The sequence below is a fragment of the Anopheles moucheti genome, chromosome 2 (genome assembly GCF_943734755.1).
Source record: "Anopheles moucheti chromosome 2, idAnoMoucSN_F20_07, whole genome shotgun sequence".
Taxonomy (NCBI): domain Eukaryota; kingdom Metazoa; phylum Arthropoda; class Insecta; order Diptera; family Culicidae; genus Anopheles; species Anopheles moucheti.
The window spans coordinates 58,824,867-58,843,235 of record NC_069140.1 but is presented as its reverse complement, the minus strand read 5'-3'; the positions used below and the strand labels follow the sequence as shown (position 1 = coordinate 58,843,235).

General features: G+C 42.4%; 2 protein-coding genes across 2 annotated transcripts; one reads left to right on the top strand and one right to left on the bottom strand.

Moving 5' to 3' along the window:
- Nucleotides 1–216: 216 nt before the first annotated feature.
- LOC128310797 (ATP-binding cassette sub-family C member 4-like) lies at nt 217–7,261 on the top strand. The gene is made up of 11 exons (XM_053047521.1): nt 217–317; nt 461–787; nt 2,221–2,458; nt 2,536–4,163; nt 4,230–4,530; nt 4,599–4,749; nt 4,832–5,062; nt 5,157–5,452; nt 6,288–6,548; nt 6,790–6,962; nt 7,018–7,261. Exons 1-11 carry the CDS (start codon nt 217–219, stop codon nt 7,259–7,261), a joined length of 3,951 nt encoding a protein of 1,316 aa, XP_052903481.1.
- A 29-nt stretch (nt 7,262–7,290) lies between these two features.
- On the bottom strand, nt 7,291–17,340 carry LOC128310788 (uncharacterized). The gene is made up of 4 exons (XM_053047509.1): nt 16,953–17,340; nt 11,033–11,185; nt 7,513–7,653; nt 7,291–7,412 (listed from the first exon to the last, which is right to left on the bottom strand). Exons 1-4 carry the CDS (start codon nt 17,338–17,340, stop codon nt 7,291–7,293), a joined length of 804 nt encoding a protein of 267 aa, XP_052903469.1.
- Nucleotides 17,341–18,369: the final 1,029 nt, after the last annotated feature.

Here is an 18,369-nt window from a genome sequence, read left to right as displayed (position 1 = left end):
TACGAGTGATAATGCTGATAGTGGATCTCAGCCGTTAAAACATTGTACGAGATGTCTCGCGAAACCGTTATCACGCGTAACTGAGACTTCCGAAACGATACGGACACATTGTAAATTGTAACGCCCGATTTGCTCGCCCATCGACAGTCGGTTGTTGGACACTTTAAAGTTTGGATGCTTTCGGACGGTTCGGGCGCGAGAGTGTTATCTTTACCGATGGAAGCTGCTACCAAAAGGGACGGCCCGGAAGTCAAACATCCTGGCGCGAACATACATCCCTACTCTACCGCCAATGCAGTTTCGCGTTACTTTTTCTGGTAAACCGCTCTCTATACAGTGAAAGTTTCCAACTTGTGTGCTAAATTCGTTTGATACCCCTTTTCTCTGGTTTCTGCTTCTAACAAAACAAATCTTCAAATTGTGCGTGATTGTTTGATTCGGGTACGGCACCTACAATAAGGTGGCTCCTTGACTTGCTTCGAGTCGGCGTGCGAAGGCAAATCGTACCGAACGACATTTATGACACCCTTTCAGCGCACAGCAGTGCACAAATCGGTGCATCATTCGAGCAACAATGGCAACGGGAAACGTTTCGCCATAACACCCCCCAACCAGCATCGATCGATGACGAACGCAAGCCGCAAGACGACACGAAAAGTGAGCCACAGCCAGCAGAGCAAAACAAACGGTCGGCGCCATGGAGGCTCCTGCGGACTATATTACGCATGTACGGTGTCGGAGTACTGGTGTTTGGATTTGTTTACAGCTCCATTGAATCGGCCTGCAGGTAAGCGTTGGAGGCCTGCGTTCATCATCCGCATGTCGCAGCTGTTTTGCGTTTTCGTTTGCTTCCTGCGGTTTCGGAACGGAACCTGTGCACTGTGCCGGAAAAACATTGTCTTTCATAATCCAATATAGACATGGACAGCATGCTTTGGTTTGCTAACGAGATACTTAAACTCATCCAACCGAACAAAAGCGCGTGGCAAAGGGAAACGAAGGTGAAAATCGGAACCATGGAATGATTCGGCAGTCTGCGAAGGCATCATTTGGGACTTGTGTGTTGTGATGTTAGAAGGCGAAGATTTCGCCTTCTACCTTTGGATATGCGATCAAATGGCTCAAATGCTGCTGCCGGGAACGATTGTCATATATTTTTATGAATTTCATATTGATCTCATGAAGGTGTATTTGAGAGAGGTGATAGTATCGTTCCGGTGTAATTTATGCAGCAGACATCTACAATAACGCAAGAACGCACTTTCTGTTTTGGGAGAGATTGTACGGCATTCGAATTCAGAATTTTAGCAATATTCGCTCGGGCATGAGTTTTATTATTGTCATTGGTTTCGGGACCAGCCTTCACCTATCCTTCGGCACGCGTACAGGAATTTCGCACGTTTCGACACGCGCTCCCAAACCAATATACTGTTCGATTGAATAAGGCTTGAAACGATTGCTAATTTTATCCGTTTTTCATCTATTAATGCTGATTTGTTATAACGTTTCGGGACATTACAGTGCTATTATGTGCAATTAAGTTCCTGTTGTAAAACAATGAGAATATCGGCAACGTGCAGTTCAATACAAATATCCTGTTCATGTAATAGTGGCCATATCATTGCATTAAGTATTAAAACTAATTCTATGTTTCTATAGTAAAAGCTGTAAAAAATAATTACTATTCGTGGGAATTTTCGCTTTTTTCTTAATTCAAACAAAATGACCTATCAAAAGGCGATTGCGACGTTGACGACCGTCTGCGTTAATAAAATGCAATTATAACTCTTGCCTTCATTCTCGAGAGCCATCTTGAATCGGGAATGTAAAAGACAGTAAATGCCGCCGTGAAATAGGCCTATTATCACTGCTACATTTCCGCTAATTATTACCGCGAAGGTTTAGTGCGGTGTAAGTGTTTGGAAACTCGCACGGAATCATCTATTACGAATTATTGAAACCAAGCGATACCAAACAAGAATACTGTTTCCATTATAATCGTTTCAGTTTTGTCTGATGCATCGAACAGAATCACGATAAACTGAAACAGAGCAATGGCTCATTAGAATTCGAAGATAATCTTACTGAAAAACATTGAAATAAGGAATTTTTCGTATTGATCACAATATGCTGCGCGACTTAAGAAGAAATAGTGGTATAATAACCAGTTGCTGTTTTGGTATGTAAACAATGCGTTATAATAATAGTTTCAAATTTCAGAATAGGACAACCGTTCCTGCTTGGTCAATTGATCCTTTATTTTGATTCCCTACGTCCCGAAACGGCTGCAGCAGTCGACGACGAATCTGCAACATCGTTGGGAGCCGCCTACGGGTATGCGGTGGGCATTGTTATGACCGTTTTTGCCCCGCTAGCCATATTTCATTGTTATCAGCTGTATCTGCTGCAAGTAGGCATGAAGATTCGTATCGGTTGCTGTGCAATGATCTATCGTAAGGTAAAGCGATACCGCGCAATGTTGCAAATTCTGCGCTAAAAGCACATCCGTAGATAACCATCCTCTCTCTCTTATAGATACTTAAATTGAGTAACACCACCGACGGTTTGTCTGGAACGGTCATCAATTTGATGGCAAACGATGTGAGTCGGTTCGATTACGCGGTTATCTTCTTCCACGATCTCTGGAAAGGGCCTGTGGAGCTTGTGATTGTTGCCGTATTTGTGTACCGTGAAATAGGACCGGCCGGAATGATTGGGATAGGGTTTTTACTGCTGTTCATACCAATTCAAGCCTGGTTTGGCAAAAAATCGGCTGGTTTTCGAATGAGGGCGGCGTTGGCGACAGACGAGCGGGTACGTCTGACGAATGAAATCATTCACGGCATTCAGGTCATTAAGATGTACGTATGGGAGCTACCTTTCGAGCAAATGATGCGCAAACTGCGAAGCAAAGAGGTGACAGCATTGCGGGGCAGTGCGATCATCAAATCGGTCCTGTTCGCGCTCCGCATTGTTCCGAAAGTGTCCATTTTTCTAACACTGGTCGCGTACGTGTATTTCGACAATGCCCTGACAGCACGACGCGTGTATATGTTGATTTCATTCTTCAGCGTGATTCATCATTCGATGGTCGAGTTTTGGCCGCTTGCTGTAACGTCCGCCGCCGAAGGTTGGATCTCCTTAAAGCGAATACAGGAGTTTCTTCTTCAGACGAGCGTACAGAAGGCACACCAAAAACAAGGACATCTTAACCAACGCTCAAGTGGAGATCCGTTTGTCGAGTTTACTGCAGCGTACAGCACTTGGCCAAACTCACATTTCTCGCTCCAAGACATATCCTTCAGAGTAGATGCAACGAATCACCGTACGGTAGCGATAATAGGGTCGATTGGTGCCGGCAAATCAACACTGTTGAATATGATCATTGGGGAACAATGCGCTACCAAAGGACAAGTCACCGTGAACGGTACCATCAGCTATTGCCCGCAAAACCCTTGGCTGTTCGAGGGAACGATCAAGCAGAACGTCATCTTCCTAGAACCGTACGATGAAAAACGATATCGCACCGTACTAAGCGTGTGTGCATTGGAACACGATATCGAAATCTGGCCACACGGTGATCAGACCATGGTTGGTGAACGAGGATATAGCTTGAGCGGCGGACAGAAAGCCAGAATCAATCTCGCTCGTGCATTGTATCGTTCGGCGGATATCTATCTTCTGGACGATCCACTTTCCGCCGTCGATGCCCATGTGGCGAATGTTATTTTCGAGCATGCTATACGCAATTTTCTGCACGGAAAGCTCTGCATATTGGTGACACATCAATTGAAATACATCAACCAGGTGGAGCACATTATCATGGTGGAGGAGGGCCGAATCGCTGCGCAAGGAAACTATGGCAAGGAGTTGTCCAAAACCTTCCATTTGAACGATTTATCGCACCATCAACTGCCAGCAGAAGAACAAACTCCTAAGCGCAGAAGGGAAGATGGCCCAGATGTATCCAGCAAGAGTCAAGAACAGTCGCTACCATCCGAGCGTAAAGAGAACGAAGGCCAGGAAGATGGCAATGTCCAGCTTAAAATATATTTAGAATTTTTGAAGTCTGTCAATAGTATTGCATTCGTCTCGTTTACGGCATTGCTAATGATAGGTTTCCAAGTCGCTTGCTCAGGAACGGACTACTTCGTGTTCGTGTGGTGAGTGCGAATAGTTGGCAAACCAAAATGTACGCAGTTCAAGCGATCAGCATTCTCCGTTTTCAGGGTGGATTGGGAGGAAACGTTTGCCAACACGCTTGAGGCACGCTGGACGACGGACGATCATGTATTGTTCTATGCCGGGGCAATTATCATCACCATCCTGTTGACAGCCAATTCTTTTGCCTTCTTCGAAATGTGTCTTAAAGCATCGCTAAATCTACATGCCGCACTGTACAGTGGAGTGTCGCGAACCGCCATGCTTTTCTTCCATCAGAATCCTTCCGGTAGAGTAATGAATCGGTTCTCGAAAGATATCGGGCTAGTCGATACCAGCCTACCCATCGTCATGATCGACAGTCTTTACGTAAGTGGCCTTAACAGTACGGAATTCAGTTTGCACGTCGTTTGACTAAGCTACCAATATGTTTGCAGTTCTTCCTAGAGCTTTCCGGCATAATAGTGATAGTAGCGTTGGCTAACTATTGGCTACTGATACCAACCGCGATCATGGGAGTTATATTTTATCTGCTGCGGTTCGTATTCCTGAAAACGGCAAGAAATGTGAAGCGTGTTGAGGCCATCAGTAAGTGGTTTCGATCGAAGGTAAAGTGAGCTTTCCATCAACGACCAACGTGCGTTTTATTCGTTCAATTTCTCCCAACTAGCTCGCAGCCCAGTATTCACGCATACCAATGCAACGATCGATGGTTTGGCCACGATACGAGCATTCGGGGCGGAACGCTTTCTCGAAGATACATTCCACCGGTATCAGGATCTTAACACATCGGCAGCGTTTCTGTTTGGTGCCACGACTCGAGGGTTCGCCTTCTGGTTGGACGTCATTTGTCTGCTGTACATTGCGTCAGTTGTTCTGAGTTTTCTGGTGATTGGGAATGGTGAGTAATCGAAGAAGCAAAGTTTCCCTCACTGAGTGCAGTTGGGGTGTAGTTGTCTAAAACCCACCACGTGTATGTTGCACCGCCGCTCTAGACATCATTAGCGGTAACGTCGGACTGGCCATAACGCAGGTGCTCAACCTCATTGGAATGTGCAACTGGGGCATCCGACAAACGGCCGAGCTGGAAAATCAAATGACATCGGTGGAGCGCGTGCTAGAATACGCCCAGCTCGTACCAGAAACGGACTTGGCACCGGGTGTCCAAACAACCGAACGCAGTGAAGCGTGGCCCGAAAATCCCACCATAACTTTCCGCGAAGTTTATCTACGCTACTCGCCCACCTCGGACCCAGTCCTGAAGCGGCTGAGTTTCGACATAAAACCCAAGGTAAGCGTCACACCCGGTTAAGCAATCGATTCGCCATGAGTTGGGTACAAACCCGCACAATGGCCTACGGTTCCCCATTTAGCCACTCCAGCACCAAAGTTCTTTCGGGCGAATGGAAACCAGCCACAAAAATAGGTTTTACTGTTTTACGTGCGCACCGATTCGGGCACTTTTGCGTCGCCAAAGGACATGGAATGCTTCAAGCGCTGTGATGGGTGATATAAAAGCGAGGCAATATCCTGAATAGTTTAAAACACTAACCCATGCGTGCGAAAGATAATTTTTGCACGGAGGTGTGCTGTTGTCCTTGGAATGCCTTTGATTTATAATTGAAAAACACGTACGTACAACTCGTACGGAAATGGGCGACGCGTGTGATTGGCCCGAATTGACTCGGTTTATCTTTGGTTGATTAAATTATAGCCATATCTGTCGAATCTTCGGTTCGTTTCGATTTTTACTAACCCCCATATCTCCACCTCCGCTGCATGATCCATTTCGAGACGTCATCAACGATCGTTTACCTTCTCTTTTGTTCTTTGCCCCACCATGGGCCTGAAATGATTCAGGTTTTAGGTGTGAGGTTTGCTTAAAATAAAATTCACATCAATTCTGTGCTTCGTCCCCGTTCGTACCCTTATCAATTTTTTTCTGCATCTCAATTTGAGAGCATTTTACGCAAAAAAGACAGCTCCATTATGACGAAGGGTATCGGAAATAAAAGAACCGTCATTTCATCACTGGTCATGTGCTTTCTTTCCGGTAACTGTTTCGACGCTGGTGACCAACCACCTGCTACAACTACCACTGCTGGGTTGGGTGAAACCGTGCGTAGGAGCATGTTGGAATCGTTGGGCGTACCGGCGCTGGCAAGTCCTCAATAATTCAGGCACTCTTTCGTCTAACACCGTTGCACGCCGGCGATGGTATCATCGAGATTGACGGAATCAATATCGGTTCGGTGCCGCTGCGGCAGTGTCGTGGCCGCATCTCGATAATTCCCCAGGATCCGGTCATATTCTCAGGCAGTTTGCGAAGCAATTTAGACCCGGACGAGCGGACGCCAGATGAGCGGCTGTGGAAAGCACTCGAGCAGGTAAGCCACCGGAGGTTGAATATTTAATCGTAACACATTTCTTCACCAATTTGAACGTTTAGCACATTTTTTTCATACCCGCACCGGGTGCACAGTGCTTCTCGCAACTGGGCGCACCATTTTTCGGGTTCATTTTATATCGTACTTTTATTTTGTTTATCTTTCAAATGAATATTCCGCACCGCGCGGGTTAACTGCTGGCTACTGCTTAACAATTCCCAAACCGGTCCAAATCGAACAGGTTGAATTAAAAACCACTATAACCGCACTTGCCGGAGGCTTAAATACGAAGATGGCGGAAGGAGGCACCAATTTGAGCGCTGGCCAACGGCAATTGCTCTGTTTGGCTAGGGCGATCCTGAAGGGCAGTAAAATATTGATACTCGACGAGGCGACGGCCAGCGTGGATCCCAAGTAGGTTCAGCAAAAAGCAAATCAAGTTTCATCGCTTAATTAGCCATTCTTTCAGAACGGACACACTTATTCAACGTACAATAAGGACGCAGTTTCATGATTGCACCGTGCTGACGATAGCACACCGCTTGCACACCATTTTGGACAATGATCGAGTACTAGTTATAGATGCTGGTCAAATGGTAGAGTTTGATACTCCCCAAAAGCTACTCCAAATTCCGGACGGTTTCTTTCGCACGTTGGTAGAAGAGCAGGGCCAAGAAGGTGTAACCAACAACGGGAATACGCATAATGGATAGGAACATTTGTTTGAGCAAAAAAAAAACACTTACTTGCTGAATAAGCGAAGGACTACGCAAATGATGATGAACATGACTGCCATTGCCACTAGCACACCAATCATTGCTGGATCGATGTATTTTTCCGGCTCTATCGGCTTATTGATCGGGGCTGAAAGATGTCCGAAACGAAAAAGAAGGAAAACGGTGTTAAAAATTGGTGAAACAATTCATTCATTCGAATCATACTAAAGAGCACTGTAACATCCTACCTCGACATTCGACGCTGCCATCCGGTTTGAAGAAAGCGTTCATCTCAAAAAGGCAGATACACCGTCCGTCACGACATTCCGTTTGTTCCGTCATGGCTTCGCATTGCTCACTGAAGAAGCATGTTTCGTTCACTTGTCGTTCTGAATAAAAGCGGAAAGAAATGTTAGCACAACTGGGACAAAAGTACGTCCGTCCTTTGTAACAAAAAATATGTCGGATCATCTAATGTATCTGCTGCAAATTTTAACGAATCTCGTCTGCGTTGGCAATTTTTGCGAAATTTACAAAGTGTTATGTCAACAATGCGCCAAATCTAATATCTCGTTGTCTTGGCCCTTGTTATCACTTGGCAGGGATGTGTGCGCCACTCCGTAACAATTCATATGGAGGTTTATTTAAGTTTATCTCAAAGGAGCTTTTCGATCCACCACCCCTTTGTCTTCCAGGAACCTTCCGATGGGTGAAATATGCTACGAGGGACACTTTTGGGAAAATGTCCCGCACAGTTCCTGCTTGTTTACACAATTGTTTACTTTGCCTCCTGCCGTATGGAATCTGATTTTGAACACGCAACCTCAAGTCAACCATTCATTTTGCTGTGTTGTCCCTCAGTGGCTTGCTGTGTTCCCTCATCCGCTGCAAGAGTGAGAGAGTTTTTGCTCTTCTCATGCTGTGTTCTCTTTTTTTTTGGTCCCGATTGCTTTGTACATCGTAAGACGCTTGATTTAATCTATAGCATAGTTAACATTCGGGTAGCTATAATCAACCTCCTAAATTATTACACTAAACCAGTCTGAAGAAAGCAATTTTCGTATGCGAGCGGTTAATTTTAAGTTTATGTGAAAACTTGCAGCGGATTTTAATAAGTTGCTCTTATTATCGACATATTGAACACATAAAAACATTGGATTTATTAAACAGAATATTAAATCTTTACACAATTAAGCATTTCACTACAGTCCTTTCTTCTCTCAAAAGTGATTTTAAATTAAGTATGTTCCTTTTACAACCGCTCACCAATTTGAAATAACACATTATTCTCTGAAGCACATTTTTGTGTCTTGCCCTCTTTGCATGCACGTTGCTGTAATTACGGTATTGAGTGAAAAAAGGTAATTTATTTTGGAGCGATTTTTAAACGAATCAATTCATACACAACCAAAACAATGAACACGGTTGGAAAGTAACATGGTTTATTCAAATGCCAAAATCGATTGACATGATGAATCCTTCTATCCGGTAGGAATATATTGTACCAAACCTTTATGTTGCTGCTGCTACAGACTGCCGGCCGGCCCGTTCACTTACTAACGAATATGTAAAGTAAGCTAGGGTGGAAAAAGAAACATTTCCAACACCGATAGCGATCGATGTCACGACATCGGTATCACGATAGTTTAATCGTGCGGACGTTAAAGTATCTTTTACCAAACCAAAAGCCAGTGGTCTCCGCTTCTCGAGGGTGACTCCGGTTTTGGAACACTGTCGGTCAACCACAAACAAAGCCCGCAATTTAGCAACCTTCCATTTCTGTTCAGCGTTACATTTCCCTTGTTGCGAAAGGTAAAGGAAGTAAGACAAGTTAATTAGCTTCTGATAATCTTGTCTCGTGTCAATAACATTTGACGTTGACCCATTGACTAGCGTAACCATCCAAGTGAAGTAATGGAAACAAGCGCGGAAAAGCTCAATTTCCAGCCTTTGTCAAAGGTGAAATGATTGATCTTTTTCATTAAGCATTTGCTAAGCCAAGTTTCAAATTTCGGCACCTTTTAATTTTTAATTTTTTAATTCGGGATGGTCGTTTCTTTTATGTTATAAATTTATAATATATATTTTTCTTTATGTTCTTCATTTTATAAATTAAATAAACACGCGCGATTTATGCACGAGTGTTTATGTAAATCTTGGTGTTAACTAATATTTTTCACCAAATGGACATGCTTAGTATTGTTACCAAAATAAATCCCCATAATTTTGATACCATTAAACGATTCATGCCACAGATTGCGCAATCGTGATCTACATGGAGGTGCAGAATATTCCCGGAATTGGATAATCGGTAGTTATTTTTGCATTTCCTACCATTTTCCACATGCTAGCGGTCGCTTGTACCAACCAGAAAATTGCAATATTTATCACACACCGGATGTGTGGTGCTTCCATACGTAGCGGTCATGTGCATGTTTAATATGCGATGGCACAATTTTCATTTTCCAACAGGGATTTGTCAGTTTTGTACGCTTGTATGTGACACATGGGCGTGTATGATGAACGAGCACCATTGAAAATTTAAAAGAACGGGAAGGAGTGACATCGTCGCTCATCAACCACAACAACTGAATTATATAAGCCTATTTTAAAGCATTCAATTGTATGTTTTAGTATTTCACGTCAAAATTATGATTAACGAATTACATCAACAAAATAAATTCTGCAACATATGCTATAATTTAATATTAAAAATTAAGAACATTGTCAATGTGAATGACTAACGTTAACAATAATAAAAGATCGCTGAAAAAATCAGTGAAGCCTTTTTCCTTTCGGAACTATATTATCTTTTTAAACGACACTCTGCGTCAGAATGTGCATAAAAGGAAAATTCCCAAGGTTCCCGATAAAGCATTTATTGTTGGTTGACACTACTCACAACTGTGGCCAGATTTATCTGCCCCACTTTCATGCCAATATCCAAATGCGCACCAGCATTTTACAGATTGTGGGTAACGTTGTGTCTGACAGGCATACCTACCACATTGACAGCATACAAAGGAAAGACGCATCACTAACATGTAGATTGTAATCGAACATGTATAAATTGCCGGTGCATAACACCATCGAGCAGAAAAACACACAAGATGTAAATTGAATCGCGCTGGAAACGATTATGGATAAACCGCTCGAAACCACCACACAGATACAATCAATAGGATAAAATGGCTGATAATACGTCGATCGGGAAGCACTTTTCCTTACGTGTCCATCCAAGGCCGTCGGAACAAAAGTAAGGCATGTCTATTTTATCACTAGACAGCTTTCAGTAATGATGAATGAAGCAGGAAGGATGCATTTGTGGCACAGCAGCATCCGACAGGCGAGCTAAAACTCGTACCATTCGACGATAATGGTAGTTAGTAGCAGAAAAAAGATCATGGTAACGGATAGGAAAAAAAATCTCTTTTCAAACAGCATGACGTTACAGTTTACTCTGCATTTACATATTTCTCTTTAGCGTTTTGCAAATCAGTCTTTGTGACTGTCGAATTTTGTTGCTGTTGAACGAAAATGATGTCTTTCTTAAATAACATAATAAAAAAGTTCAATGAACACTGAAATTTATACCATGCTTTTAATATCACATGAGTACAATGTGCATTTATGTAATGTACGCTACTGGAAATAATCGTAATCAGCTCACACTAACGATACCTTTCACCATAGATGTATCACTTAGCACAACAACAAGAAGCAATTAATTTATAACTTAGTATCTTAATAATTTGCAATTGTACTTACTTTTGCCGCATTTGTCAATATGGTTGGTTGCTGGTAAATCGACAGTACACTGACATGTATGCTTCTTCGGATCGCAGAACGATCCGGCGAAGCCACACTCAGTGGTGCTCTCGCATTTATCACCAAACTTTTTGCTACCACGGGATGACGCATCTGTAATGAATAGAAAAAATTCAATTTTCAATAAAAGAAACACCACAAAGTGCATAAAATACACATTGAATACTATATTTGTTAATTTAACATAATTAAATTAAATTTAAACAAAGATGTGCAAAAAATTTCTGTTTACTTAACTAGAGCTTTGCTTTTCTCATATATGCATTAATTAGTATATTTTAACATGGTAGAAACTAATCTGAAGCATTAAGTTAAAAAATAGCCCTTCAGAAAAACCATTCTGAACTGTGAGCTACAAGGCGCCTCCATTTGCCGAAACAAAATCATGCAGATTTACACTCTAATTATAAATCTGCTACTACAATAACGCTATCGTTATCTATGGTCAGAGAAAAAAATATTATTTTTAAGTACAATTAGGTTCAATATTATCTGCATGTTATTTATAAATATCGATTATCAATCATTACTTAAAGGATTGCAATATAATATAACAGGAAACAACAGCTTTAGTTCGGTGCTTTTGGATGCTCAAATGAGTTATTAAGTATTCGTTTACCGTTGTATCCATTTCGAGTGATTTCGTTCATTATGCAAAGAGGATTAAAATGGAATAGAACAGCTCATACATCTACTAAGAATGCTGAAGTACTGTTATTTATGCACAATGGTGAAGCACGTGGGTGTTCCTTAGTTGTGGTCATAGCTTCCAACGTATCAAGCACGATATGCTAGATTCTATGCATTTAAAGCACGTGCTAGTGTGCACCTTCTCGGTGGTTAGCAACATGAATATCAACCACCTGGGCGGTAAGATAACTGTTAGCAACTGTTTTACTCCTACATTCTATCTTCAAATATCGGTACGATGACGGCTTCTTCTACCTTTAACGAAAAGTATCCAGATGCACACAAACCACAAGCAAGGATCTTTTCACACTATGTTCATTGTATCTTTCCACCATTCCATATGAATCCAAATAATACTACAAAGAGCATGAGATAAGGCAAAGCTAAATATGGTGGGATCAAGGATTAAAAATTGCATCGGAAAAGTGTTGTTATAGCAGATGTGATTAAGTAATGCATGGAAATAAACCCTTCGTATGAGTATGTGGTTCATTTAGCGTTTGAATAATGCTGATATGAACTACTTGCAATAAATCAAACCACCATTAACATCGAAAATAAATGTAAACCAACGTGAATCTACTCGCCGCCGAGCAAGGAAAGGGTTCACGATTTCGGCCTGAAGCAAGAAGTGTCCTGAATACAGCGTCACCCGAGGAGAGCGTAGATATATAATTAAACATTAATGAAGCAGCAAAGCGCCTTTTCTTCACAATTTATGTAGCCGGCTAGACTTCATTAAAATATTCATTGACTGAGCGAACCCAACCGTGCTAGAAGTTGATGGGACATGTAACTAAACACAGCAAAGAAGCGCCGTAAACGATCGAAACAAATTATCTGCATCGAAAGTGTTCAAAGTCCCTCGATCCCTAGGCCCCACAGCATCGGTAGCAGTGATAGCTATGAAATAAACCATGAGCATGACTACCTTTCGGAAACTAACAACGATCAGCAGAGAGAAACAAATGTTAGTTTCAAAACAAATCCGCTTCGAATGTAACTTTAATACCAGAACAAACAGTGCACGGTCGATGCACGAAACGAACCTTTTTTCGGCATTTCACGAGAGCATATTTCCACCATTCGACGTGGTTAAGCAGCCGATTAACCGAACCAATGCTTTGCCTCAATTCAGTAGCTTCAATTAGCTGCTTCATTAGCTGCCCCAATAAAATATCCCTAGAACCTGTTATGAAACTCTTCCAATTAACCAAAACAAACTGAACAATCATTAAACCACGTCTGCCATCTACTGTAATGAGGCCGAAATGTAAACCAAACCAGCTAAATGGTTACTTTCTGTGGTTTTATAGCAAATAAATCATCTCCGGCCGCAGCTGCTGCTGCTAAAAACTACACCTTGCGTAGGAAAAAAAAGGAAATCGACAAAACTTGCTAAAAGCACGTCAAAGTTCAAACGTCTAAAACGGGTACGGCAGGTAAATGAAAGTACTTAGTTTTAAATATTTTACACCTTTAAAAGCGTACCAATAGCGTGATGCACAAAAAAAAAGGAAGTTGGGTACACATCTCCCGGGAACATGGAAAACGAAAGGTAGAAACAATAAGAATAACACCAAACGTGCCCCAAAAGCAATAGCTGTAATCTCATGTAAATTTCATGGGAACCATTCGGCTCTTCATGTGAAAATCTGTGGAATTTTCAAGAAACCTAACTTTACGGACCTTCCAGATTTCCCTTTCATCCGCATAACAAAACAAAATAAAAACGGTCAGGCGGTATCGGTTCAGCACCCTCGAGTGAATATAAGGGGACCGGCACGAGCGGGGTTTTTATCCCAACACCTCGAAGTGTTACCATTCCCTTTGGTCCTAGTTAAGTTTCGAAGGTGCCAAAATATCGCAACATAATCCTCGGCAGTATTCGCTCACACACGTGCTTATTTTCAGTGCTTGGCGGTACAGCACGCGGAATAACGCACCGGGAAAGGCACTTCCCGTTTGTGTACGTTTTGTTTGCGTTCAAACCTTTCAAACTCAACTTTGGAATGCGCTCTTTATGGTATATCGTTTCCTCAGCTGTAGATGGGCACATGCTCGCCGCCTTTCGGATGCTTACTCGCGGAAGGCAGCAAATTCAATCTAGCAAAGTGTTAAGCATCGCCCGTGTCTAACTAAAAATAAAAAATGAATCCCCTTCCTCGCTGGTACCTCCCTGTATTGCTAGGGCTTTAGATAAAAGCGTGCATTTGTTCCTGTTTTTAAGTGTTTTCATTTTTGTTTCATCAAATATTAATAGTACACATATTTTAACGAACAAAAGGGAATATCGTTCGAAAAACGCCAGCAAGATAAATTAAACCTCGAAGAATATAATTTTAACTCGGAAATATTTCTTATTCTTCATATATTATACAGTTTTTAAGTCAATTTGTGTATAATTCGTTCGTGAATAGCTTAAACCAATTGAAAATATGTTTAACCACACCATCTGTTCCCAAATGGGTTTACCATAAGTTTGTCAAACAACGGTCAGTCGTTTAGCGTGCCATTTACCGCTTCCAAACCTAATGACCATGAATCATAATGCAGTTAATGATTAAACCCATTTGAGTGAACCCTAACTAGGTTGGTGTTGAATGCGGCGTCTGTCAAAATTTCTCTCCTGCATACATTATTGTGAAGTTATATAACACTATTAGTTTAAAATCGATTGGCAATTCACAGTACAATGCGTGCACAAATAGCAATGATTGTTGCTATTACGAGCAATCTGTTTTCTGGGGTATCTGCAAATACAATCCCAACTGTACAACACATATGAGACCCTGCCACAATTTGGGACATTTGGCGCAATTGCTAGTGCAACAAATAGCTCACTCTAGATCGCCAACGGGTGGATGACATTATGTTTACCTTGCTCGTTGGAGAATAAACCGGAAAGCATAATTACAAACGGCTGCTATTTGGTTACTCTTCCCCGTCAATCGACAGCAAACGATAAACGCAAACGATAAAACAACATTTTTATCACCTTTTTCGGTGAGTGTTCGCGTAAACGATTGCACACGATGCGTTGATTCCGGCATTATTTCCCAGCACATGTTTGACGAAGCCTTTTTGACGTCGTTCGGACGCCACACTTTACTGCTGCATCAAGCATCGGTCTAATTAAGTTGCAAAATATTTTTTCTTCTGCGGGATTAGTGAGAGTAAACGTGGTCGTGTGCTGCCTCCTGTGGGGAAAGCATATTTTCACGGTCCATGATTTTGGGCTTATCGATACCACCCCCGTGTTTCGGAAGCACCGAAACTCTTGGCCTTCCCGCTGTACTGCATGGTGGTAATACGACTTGGTCGCTTGGGGAATGAAAATTTTAAATTACAACACCCCGCCAATCCCGTGCAAATACTCCCGTTTCGATCCTCATGCATTCCACGAGCTCATGCCAAACTCATGGAACTCATGCCGAAACCAGTCAAGTGGTGAAATGGCGCCAAGGGAAGCGGTTTGTATCGTGATGAAAATTTATGTCCTTCCAAAGCATACACCTGTGGGTGAACGAGACACACGAGCTGCGGTGCGCTTACGCCACATTTATGGTAAATTGAGGAAAAACGCGAAAACTCTCTACCCACGTCGCTTCAATCATTCGCTGCTTCGCCGTCTTGGCGTTACCTTCACGCCTCGCGGTCCATGGGCAATTATTTAATATTTCTAATGAATTTCCCTTCATCTGCCGACTCTCAACAACGCAGTACGGATTTATTTGCTTCCATGCTGTGCAACTGGAAAAAAAATGGTAAACACATGGTGGCTTAAGGTTTGCAAAGTTTTAAGCAATTATAGAAGTTGCAATGAAAAATGTTCAGCTTGCTTCGGAGCAACAATTTTAACATTCTGTCATAAAGCAGAGAGATGAATGAAATGATGATTTTGTGTTGCGAGTTTTGTGAAGCAAGTTGCTGTAACATTTGTGTAATTGTTAGCATTAAGCACTAGCATACAACATATATTACTTTCAAAAATTAGTGTAGAAAGTTGAGTGTACCATTTGGAATGACCAGGTGCTGCAATTTTGCTAAACCGGTACAGGAACGGACATCAATTTCATTACGGTGGTCAGGACCTAAACGTGGATACCAACCACAACTCAATCCCTCGTTTACAAAAAGGACATCTCTTTAGAATGGACAAATCCACAGTGGTGAGTATAATATTAACCATTACTGGGAACATTGTTAACAATTCTATTCATGCTGAAACAAAGTGTGATTAAATAATACTTATGTGTACTCCTCATCCTACTTTCCTTACATTCTCCATTCCAAGTTAATTGGAATAATGATTCAAATCGACAACTAACATATCCTGAATTATTTAACACAATGGTAACACTTTCCAAAAAAAGGAATATAATAGGCAATTAGGAGAATCAATGTGTCAACATTCGACTTGTTCCGAGTAAACAACCTCTTGATGAATCGACCTGGTCCTAGTTATTTTCTTGTATGACAGGTAGGAATGATAAAGCTATCAGCTTGTATATAATTTCTGCTAGTGTCGTTCGAAATATTGATTAATGCTGCGGAAGATGGCAAGTGTGAAGATTCGAAAACACAATTCATGGACCAGGCCAGGGATTATCCTTTACGAAACAGTCCTACCGCTCAACATAAATTATGCATTAGTTTTGGCGGGTTATGTTCCTTCAATTTTCGACTGAACGATATTATCGCGGTGGTAACAGCTGACTCATTTTCCGCATTTCACTACCGTTGTCTATACAGGGATATCCATGGTTTAATTGAAATTAGATTACCGACCACACGTCAAATTCAATCTCGGATAGGAATAAATTTTCTCCCACATTTCGGGCGCTGTGCGCTTACGATGTCCATTCCCTTTTTTCCATGAGCTTTGCAGGAAAAAAAGTATCCGACACATAAATCATATCAAATATCCCGAGGGAGATACTAAACGCATCGATTCACTAATAACTTATTTCTCGACGCCCACACACGCCAGGCAACAAAAAAGGAAAGCAAATGGAACAGATTTAAGGTGCTAAAAGCTTAGAGATGTGGGATGCAGCACATCATTAATCATTTCCTGTCCTAGAAGTAGGAGGGACACAAGGCGCAAGTAACGTAGACAGCAAATGTTATCCGTGCAGTAAGGAAATAGGCACTGCATCGTACTTACCGAATGGAGCCGCCTCTCCAGTGCCAACGTTCTCGTTGCTAGACGTGGTCCATGTTTCCTCGGGCGGAGTGGTGGTCACTTCGTCGGCGAGCACTCCACCACCATCCGTATCACCGCTCAGATACGCAAAATCACTCCAGAACGCTATCAGCAGCAAAACGATCGGTACGATAGCGGACAGGTGGTTGGCGAGGAAACGACGTGAAAGAAGCGATCTTCCGGAAGGTCGCTGGTGCCTGCGGGACATGCGAGCGGGTTGCGGGATCCTGCCGCCGGTCATCTTGGTGCCTCGACTACTGCTGCTAGTGATGCTGGTGCCCAACCGAATCGGTGTTCGGATGCTACTGCTACAATGGCTGGTGCTGCTACTAAATCCCGTGTCCGGCATTGCCCGCGGCATGACACTCGGACGCGTCCACGCTGGGGGCTCTCGAGCCCTCACACGATTGCTCATAGTTTCCGTTCCAGCTCCTCATCCATAGCGGATGATGCCGCTGCGGATGGTCTGGGGGAATTGCGGGTTGACAATCTTTGCCTGGCTGTTCGTAGATGGCACTCTTCCACTCTTTCGTGCGCCACTGTTTTGTTTTTGGCTTATTCTCCGGGTCTAGTGCTCAGTCAGAAGTTTTACAAGTGTGTTCCTGGCCGGTTGGTTCTGATCACTTGGTCCAATCGGTTAAGGCATGCGACGAATATCGCTCTAATGTTACGGCCCACGGCTATCGGTAGCAGGAAAGTAGGATAAGTGAGATTTATTCTTCGCGATCTTTGCCTAAAGTCTCAAGGCATCAAATTTTTCCTTGCAACAAGCGTGGTCCCGATTTTTCTTGTCGGCACTTTCCGCTATCAGTGTAGTTGTAGATCTCACTATCCCTCTCGATCGTTGTTTTTCTGCAAAAAAGACACACATCAAAAGAACGATAAGACTCGATAAAAGCGTAAGTAAAATAAACAATGAAACACTAAAAACGGGAATTGGGTTCTAGTGTTCTTGTATGAATTATTTAAATATCTGGTTTGTCCCCCTTGCCGATGATCTACGCTTTTTTTTTGCTACTTTTTATTCATCATAACTTTTTTTTATTATTTCGGAATCTGTCCCAAACAAGGCACTTTGGATACGCTCATTTAAAAGGTGCGTGCCACTGCATGTTTCTCAAAAAACTTTGAAAGCAGCGAAAGATCAACCAACTTTGGAACTAGTCAGCGTAGCTCTTAATAATGGAGCATTAACCGATTCCCGACTGGTGAAAATGGCATTTCATCACGCAACCACGCACCTATGCCGCACATTACATTCAAACTGGGTTACCACACGCAGTCGCCCATCGAACGCTTTTACTCACGGGGTTTCCTTTTGTTCAACAACGTACGAACGAAAGATACGCGTTTAAATATTCCAACCGCTTTTCTACTA

Coding starts and splice junctions, on each gene's coding strand:
- LOC128310797 (XM_053047521.1), top strand. CDS start 217: ATGGAAGCTGCTACCAAAAGGGACGGCCCGGAAGTCAAACATCCTGGC. Junction 788..2,220: donor TCCATTGAATCGGCCTGCAG/GTAAGCGTTGGA, acceptor TTCAAATTTCAG/AATAGGACAACCGTTCCTGC. Junction 4,531..4,598: donor TCATGATCGACAGTCTTTAC/GTAAGTGGCCTT, acceptor ATATGTTTGCAG/TTCTTCCTAGAGCTTTCCGG.
- LOC128310788 (XM_053047509.1), bottom strand. CDS start 17,340: ATGCCGGACACGGGATTTAGTAGCAGCACCAGCCATTGTAGCAGTAGC. Junction 11,186..16,952: donor TGGAGAGGCGGCTCCATTCG/GTAAGTACGATG, acceptor TATTCATTACAG/ATGCGTCATCCCGTGGTAGC. Junction 7,654..11,032: donor TATTGACAAATGCGGCAAAA/GTAAGTACAATT, acceptor GCTTTTATTCAG/AACGACAAGTGAACGAAACA.